Raw genomic sequence first — 8,181 nt, forward strand, 5'->3', positions numbered from 1 at the left:
GGCCTGAAACTGGTGGTGGAGTGGAGATAGATGAAGTTGGTCAGTCTGTAGACTGCTGGTTAGCGAGACAGTATGCTGAGCTTTATGGGGAGATCAAGCGGACTGCGTGAGCTGATACCAGAGCTTCACTCAGGGACCTGGAAGATGGAAGTCTAGTTGGATAACACAGGTTGAGAGAACCTGTCAATGATGAGCAAGCATGAGGCGACAGTGGAGAGGAAAAACTCCCCGTTGGGAAGAAACCTCTGGCAGAACCAGGCTTAACAATATTTAAGATGAGTCGGGGAACGCAGTAGGAGTCCGGGAGGAATGACACTCTGGTGAAGCTTTAGCTACGAATGTGGAGGAGGGGCTGGAGGTCTGTTGAAATGGTGGATGTATCAAAAGCAATGAATTTCTTTAGCTGAACTGCCACCTAGGCTCCATATTAGCCCAAGAAAGGTACGTCGTAAACTCATGGAATGGCTAAGCAGCTACATCCAAACACTAGTAAAATGGAGTAAAATGAAAAGTGTCAGTTGCATGCCACCACCCACATTAGAGGCATGTTTTCTGGAATGATGAATAATGCTTCTCAACCTGGAAATCTTAAGGCAAGTCTGGATTTTGTGGTTGGCAGGAGATGAACACTTACTTGACCTGACTGTATTGTGCAAGTGTAAAGTTTGATAGGGCGCCATTTTAAAGTTGCACTGGTTTTTCGGAAGCAGCTTGGCCATTTCAAGTTAAAGAATATCTGAGGGTCATTCAAATTGTGAAAAACACTTTGGCCAAAGTGGAAATGAGTCCCTTTCCTACACTGGAAAGTTCTTCCTGTGAGAACCAGGCCTTCTCATCCAACATCATCCATGACCTTACATGTGCTTTTACAAGAATGGTCAGAAATTCTAGTAAACAAACCCCGAAATCTTGTGGACAGCCTCCCTGAAAGAGTTCAAGCTATTTGCAAAATATCACATTTTAAGAATGGGGTGTTAGTTACGTTCATATGAGAGTCATGGTAAGCCAATACTTTTGGCATGTAAACCTCTAAAGCAAAAATAATTCACAAATAATCTTAATAAACATGCTCAATGGTTAAACATGCTTTTACATCATTTTGTGTTTAACTATAAAATGGATTCTGGTCTTGAACTACTGGGAACAAAATGAAAGCATCAACTCGGAAAGGATGATTAAACAATAAAAAGGATGAATTCCAAGTTTATTTTCACTGTAACACAAAAAAGGCAATATTGAGAAAGTATCAAACATATTTACAGGTTTAACAACAAATACAAACAATAACAATGGTTAATTACTATTGCTAGGACAGTTAGACATTTGAGGCAGTGGGTAAATCAAAATTGTTTGCTTCCAAAGAAGCTACTCATTCCTATTAAGTGCAAGGAATAAAGGGAGGTTGTTTGACCAGTGCTTTTAAAGATACCATTGTCAAAAAATAAATAGGATTGACAATTAACTAGTATAGCAATGCTTACTTACTTGGTCAGAACTTCACCTATCCGTCTTCATCCACAATAATATAAAAATGCTAAATTTACACCTAAAAGGCTCATCAAATCATTCTGTAGCAGATCATTTTCTGGCAAAAAATAAAATAAAATGTGGGTTTCTTCATTGGGAAAAAATCTCCAACCCAGCACTCTAAAAACATCCATACATGTAAAAATAAAAGAATATGTGAAGCCACTCACACTAGCTTGTCCTGACAAAACTGTTAAGGTTATTTAGAAAAAAAGCTAAAACATCTATTACAACCTCTTGCACCCTTAAATTGGCAACAAACATCAAAACATGATCCCTGAGAAACATAGGAAATTGCCCAATCTTTGGAAATAAATGTGTCTGCATGCATTTTCATGTTGTAAAACATGGCTGGTTTTACTGAGTTGTGCATATTTAGTTCTCTCTTCCCTTATTTACATAAAGCAGTGCTAAACAGTTTTTAGTTTCACAGTTTTCCCGGGTAAAAAGGCGTGAGGCCATCCAAAGTGTCTTGTCAGAGGGGAAGATCACTGGTTCTTCTAAAAAAAACAAAATAAAAACCAAACTTAGATAATCATAGCTTTAAAGAGGAGATGCCTTATGCATTTGTGCAGTACCTCAATGACTGTATAGATCCAGTTGAGCATGTCATCCACGTTGCTGTAGACGCCAGGCCTGTTTTGTTGTGCACAGCCAACACCCCAGCTTACCACTCCCACCAGATCCCAGCTAAACGAGGAGAAGTACACCAAAGGGCCCCCACTATCACCCTGCAGTTTGAAAATGAACACAAATCACTCAATTTTAAAAATCTGACTTTTAAGAACAATAGTGATACACCCTTGATGAACTCAAGGTATACATTTGAAAATGACTAGAAATACAATTTATCACCTGGCAGGCATCCACACCTCCCTTCAAGTTGCCAGCACAGATCATTCTTGGTGTTATATAGCTGCCATAGATGGCAGAGCTTGAACATGTACTTCGAGCTATCATCTCCACATTAGCCTTTTGCAGTGTTGATGACGCCTTACCTAAACATCAAAACAAACTTTGTTACATTAAGAAAAAAAATAAATAAATCTAATTTCCCATTTTCAGTTGAATGTCTCACCTTCTTCTTTCAACAGCCCCCACCCTGTAACAACCACTGCAGCTTTGTCAGGTATTTCAAGAAATTTAGGAGGGAGACACGCTGGCTTGCGTTTGTCTGTGAATCACATTAAGAAAAGGGGGAAAACACAAATTAAATTGGCCATTTTTTAACCATGTATGATAACCATGACCTGGATGCCTAAAAAAAAGAAATAATGATAACTCATGCATTTATTATCCAGCTGACTTAAGCATACAATTATGAAGTTGCATAGGAACAAACTGACCACTAGATGTTAGTAAAGGGCACTTCTTAAATAATGCTTTGGAAGAAAAAAAAAGTCAACTGACCTACAGATTGAGCTGAACAGGTTAACATTTCAAATACGTTTCATAGGTTTAATGATAAGATCTAACCTCCCACTGAGATCGGGCTACTGAGCCTCATCATTGCCAGGTCATAGTCATTTTTATCTGTATCGTATTTTCCATGAAGTATGATCCTATCCACCGAGGAGCCTCCTATTGCATTCATGTGCGTCTCTCCAGACATCACTTTCCACCGACTCAACTCTCTTACATTGCTGCAGGGACCAGAGAACAAAAGTGAGAGATAGAAGAAGTAGGAGAATGAGTTGAAGTTTCTGAGACAAAGCAGAATTCCAATTAGGCCTAAATGGTGAACAGGGGGAGCCTTACTGACCCAGCAAAGCAGTGGGCGGCAGTGACAATCCAGCGTGGGGACACCAGTGAGCCCCCACACCTGTGCTGACCATTTTCTTGCAGGCTGACTTGCCACGGCCAGTCCTCTATGAAGCCATCTACACCCCCAACAATGCGGTCTTGATTGCCCACCTCTCCACAGTCTGAGAAATAAAACAATCAGTTTAACAAATGATTTATGTTACCCACACTGCATAAGCTTGACAAATTAGGACACCATCAATTATAGTGGTACTTTTATACAGGAGCTGGTAATTTGGTGGGATTTTTTTCCCCTTGTTGCTACGGCATGAGAAACCTTTAGACAGTAGAAAGTTTAGACAAACTTTAAAAAAATTACAGTAATAGATTTTCAAGACCTAACTGACATTGTTTAAAATTAAGAATAAAATGTTTGGACAAAGTTTGCAGTGTAAAAATGTCAGCTTGTCCATTCCAGGATCTTAAGCTGTTGTGAAGAAGGGAGCAAGCTGTTGCGAGGTGCCTGGACTGTTTTGCTTTTAATTGTATTCATGTTTAGGCTTGCATGTGCCAAACTTGTGACATCTCTTATTCATCACTGGAACCTAATGTACCCCATAAGAATGTGTCAACAACATAGTCACATAGTTCAGTCAAAACTGAACTCACCTGAACACTTCAAAGAGATCACAGATCCAGAACTGCACAGCCGGCTGTTTAGAGAGAGAAGCAGAGAGAGAAAGCAAGTGAAAACTGTTCGTATGTCAGTATAACCAAAACCAAACAGCAATACCCCATGTTGAACTATGCCCCAGTTTCTGTTCCATTTTCATTTAGTAAGGCACCTGTTTGTTCACTTTTAATAGGGGAAAAATTCATTTGAGGAAGGAAAAAAATGGGACTTTTTGCATTTGAGGAACAGAAACTTTGTCAACAGTCTCTCCCATGCATATTCTAAGAAGAAAACAAGATTGCAAGAAACCTGAAGATAAAGGGGACCTTTCTGTACAGTAATACAGTTAGAATAATATTAATAGAATATAATTTTTAATTTTTTTTGTTAGATTTTGAGCCCTATTGGCCCAGTCGGATGGCTTGAAACTCAACTAGGGCCATAAATCAACTCCATTAAAAACTGAATTTGCTGTTTTGTTCTTACCGGTCAGTAGTGGCCTCATGCACTGGTGTGCTTGGACTTTTGTTCCCCACTGCACAGAATGTTTGACTTTTCAGAAGGGATTGTAAAGAACCAACTTTGACCGTACTGCTTGTAGGGGAACTGTGCGCACAGAGTGAGGGAAGAAATGCAAACTGTAATTTGAACCAAAGCAAACAGTTTTTTTTTGTTTTTTTTTTAACACATGGCCCTATTATTAACTTACTTTGTGTACCCCAGTTGCTGACAAGCAGTCTGAGTGTGCTTCTCAGTCCAGTTGTCACTGCACACGGTCTTCCATCCTGAGCCAGGACTGTACACTTGGAGGACGTGCTTAGAAGTAGTAAGGCGCACTGGGAGGAAGGTGAAAAAAAAATGAGTCATGTTTTTTTCTTTCAACCTCCAGTTTTATCTGAGGCAACATAAGGTGCAAAGTGTTTTGTTGTACAGTACCTGGAAATGTGGTGTTTTCTGTAAATGATGATAAACAAGTAATTTCATCTTCTCCTCCAGAGCAGTCTCTGTTCCCATCACAGGCTTTATCGAGTGGGATGAACTTCACTGAACTTTTGCAGAAGAAGTATTTGCTGTCAATGAGCCTTTTAACTGAAGGAGAGAGGCAGCAAATGTAGGAATAGTAGAGGATAGCATGGTTAAGAAATGCTTTTCTGATAAGTATACCTAGTTGAGACTTTTAAAATAATATTTGTATATGGTATCAATTCAGGTAAGATTTTAAAGAACATTCTTGTTCTATTTACAAAAACTTGTTTTAATCCTCCAAAATACATTAATAAGATATGTTATAAAGGTACTGGGACTTACTAAAGTATCCTGCAGTGACCAATATTCCCACAATCACAACCACTATCAAAATACTGAGTAATATTTTCCTCCTTTTCGACGTTTTTGCATTTTGAGGCTTGGGGTCTGTCATTGGTCTTTTGCGATGGCCTGGTCGAGGAACTGGCAAAAAGAAAAAGTAAAAAAGAAAAAAGAAAAAAAACCCCACAACATTATCTATAGGAAGTGAAAAAGTGTCCAAAACAGAATGTGTCAGAGTATCGGTTTCAAGTTTGTTTTAGCTTCCTTATCGACCATCAGATCTATTAGTTCAACATCTAGAAAACCAAAAATGGACTCCTAACTTACTTGGCTTCCCAGGATTTAACGGTTTGGAGCTGTCCGTTTGCTGTGGTGTTGGAGCCTGAGGAGAGAAGGCGACAGATATCAGAAGAGCACAGGCGTTTGTGATGCTTGGGCCAGATTAAAGAAGACATGGGCCTTTAAGCTATGCATATACAAGTCTCCTTTAAGCATGGGGTAGTAAGAAGTATGTTCCTTACTGAAATGCGATACAGAGGGTATTCATAAAAAGTCTCTACTTTACCATAAAAAGCTTGATAGTGTTTTTAGTAATTGTAAATATCTTAATTAGTTTCTAGAAATCAAAGACCAGCATTTCGGATGCCTCCACTGGTATTTTGGAAACGTACCTTTAGTGATGAGCTTTATGTTAGGCCTGGAAGGCGTCTTGCCATCACCCTAATCTTTAGCTCCCCTAACATGTTCTTTGCCAGCTTCAAGTTCAGACTTTGGCTGAAACATGATCACTTCCACTAATGACGGGAATATTAACAAAATGAAAAGATTTCTCCAAATCTGGCAGAAGTATTTTAGCCTCAACTGTACCTGTAGATCAACGTTATGGTTTTGTAGGTCTTGTTCACGTAAAAAAGTTTTGTACAGAGTACCTCTACTTTGTGCTTCCTCAACTCAACTTCAGAACCCCCCCCTCAAAAAAGATGTTTACATGTACCTGTTTACATTTGATACCCAGTGCAATAGCTATATATATTCATACATACAAACACATATATATATATATATATATATATATATATGGATGCACTGTATATAACCCATGCATCTTTTCTTCCTTTTGGCACCTTCTTCTTCTTTTTGACTTTTGAGCCAGTGTAACAAGTACATTTCTGCACTGTAAGATCGATGAAGTCAATCAATCAATATACCAAACTATTAACTTAACCACACATTTTTGGAGGAGTGTTGGCCTAGTGGGTTAGAGCATTGCGCTTGTGCTCTGAGAAGTTTGCTAATAATCCGGTTTTATCCCCTCAGCCTGCACTCTGGGTTCCTGAGCAAAACCCTTAACTCCTGATTGCTCCCCTGGTGCCATACAATGGAACTGAAGGATCCTACTGCGATCCTTCAGTTCCCCCCATAAACTTATTCTGAAAAGCATCTTAAAACTTTTCAGCCTACGTTTTTAACTTTTTCTTATGCATTTCAATTCCATTGTACAATTAAGGTAGGTCGTCTTTCTTTGTAATTTCTTAAAAAGTCAATCAATATTTTCATGTTAATTGGTAAATTTAGGTATAATGTTTGATTATTTTACCATATATGTACATATATATTTTAATTTTGTCAGTTTTGGTCTCTAGTATACAGTACAGCACTGAAAAAGAACAAAATAGTAGACATGAAGGCTAAGCTGTGCTTTTGTCACCTCTGACAGGTTCCGTCAGAGGTTTGCGTTAAATTTGCTGTTATATTATTATCAAAGCATTTTCTATTTACATACAATTTCAATAACTTAAAAGCACGTATATATGTTTTGGAAATTTGAGTGATATATAAAAACACTTAAAATATTTTGCCCTTGTATAAAGTTAAACAGGAGGAACTGTATTGTCAGGAAGAAGGAATGCGTGATTATAACTAAAATTGGAACAAAGCCATTGGAAAACAAACAGGTGACCCATTTAAGTACATTTATAAGGTGAGAATCAGAACACTGCACCAAACAAACATTTTTGACACAGATGACGTTATCACATTCTCTATAGGTTCCATTAGATGTTATCTCATTAGATATCATCTAATCAGTATCAACTTACCGCTAACAACGACATTAGGTTCTGCAAAGTAGCGCTGCAAAAATGTACTTAACATTCAAGATCAATGCAAGCAATATTAAAATCCCGGTTTGAATACATTTATGCCAAATATTCAGTAGAACTGTTGAATGGAATTTTAGTTACTGAAAAATAAAAAAACTTTAGCAGTTTGGAAGTTAATGGAGAACGGCTAATTTCTCAGTCCATCAGCAACATACTGTAAAAAATAAGGCATTGATGATGGGAATTCATGTAAAGCTGCCTGCAGCCACCTCTAAACCACAGAGACCAAAGGACGTGGTCTTGTGGTGTTGAATGATGCCTATTAAAACAAAGTAGGTGGAGCACAGTTTCACTATAAAGATTAGCGTTTTGCATTGTTAATTATCACATTGCAAGCATTATCATGCAATTTGGAAAGAACTGCAGAGAGCTCAAGACCAATTTGTTTAGGAGTGCCCAAGCCTTTCCTAATTATGTGTCACAGCATTTTTACTGGGTCCCTGGTTCAGCACACCTGATTCTGCTGATCGCATTATCCCCTCAGCTTACGTTGAAGCTCTACCAATTCTCATTTGTTAAAATCAAGTATGTGGAAACAGAGAAACATCATAAACATATGAGACAGTAAAAGAACAATTATGCTAGTTACAGTAGCATATTGTTTCTGGATTTTGCTGTGATATAGAAATCATTATATACAGAATCAATTGCTTTATTTAAGGTGATTGGAATACTATTTTCTAATGCCTCAATCCTTTTTTCTGATTAAATGGACTAGGACAGGTATCCCCAAACTCGGTCCTCAAGGCCCCCTGTCCTGCAGGTTTT

At 38.2% G+C, this 8,181-nt stretch overlaps 1 protein-coding gene across 2 annotated transcripts in view; it reads right to left on the reverse strand.

The window, feature by feature from the left end:
• Positions 1-1,195: 1,195 nt before the first annotated feature.
• The window catches only part of LOC107086381 (transmembrane protease serine 4-like), a 21,302-nt gene continuing 14,316 nt past the window's right edge, over positions 1,196-8,181 (reverse strand). For both annotated transcript variants that reach the window (XM_015377275.1, XM_015377273.1), the window contains exons 2-13: positions 5,579-5,633; positions 5,252-5,392; positions 4,880-5,032; positions 4,653-4,779; positions 4,430-4,549; positions 3,940-3,983; positions 3,290-3,452; positions 3,004-3,170; positions 2,606-2,701; positions 2,383-2,525; positions 2,106-2,258; positions 1,196-2,027 (exon numbers count right to left, since the gene is read on the reverse strand). In XM_015377275.1, the coding sequence (XP_015232761.1) occupies positions 2,016-2,027; positions 2,106-2,258; positions 2,383-2,525; positions 2,606-2,701; positions 3,004-3,170; positions 3,290-3,452; positions 3,940-3,983; positions 4,430-4,549; positions 4,653-4,779; positions 4,880-5,032; positions 5,252-5,363 (1,290 nt within the window). In that variant the 5' untranslated portion in view covers positions 5,364-5,392; positions 5,579-5,633 and the 3' untranslated portion in view covers positions 1,196-2,015. The remainder of the gene's footprint in view (positions 2,028-2,105; positions 2,259-2,382; positions 2,526-2,605; positions 2,702-3,003; positions 3,171-3,289; positions 3,453-3,939; positions 3,984-4,429; positions 4,550-4,652; positions 4,780-4,879; positions 5,033-5,251; positions 5,393-5,578; positions 5,634-8,181) is intronic.

Source organism: Cyprinodon variegatus, unplaced genomic scaffold (assembly GCF_000732505.1).
Source record: "Cyprinodon variegatus isolate N-32 unplaced genomic scaffold, C_variegatus-1.0 Scaffold150, whole genome shotgun sequence".
Lineage (NCBI taxonomy): Eukaryota > Metazoa > Chordata > Actinopteri > Cyprinodontiformes > Cyprinodontidae > Cyprinodon > Cyprinodon variegatus.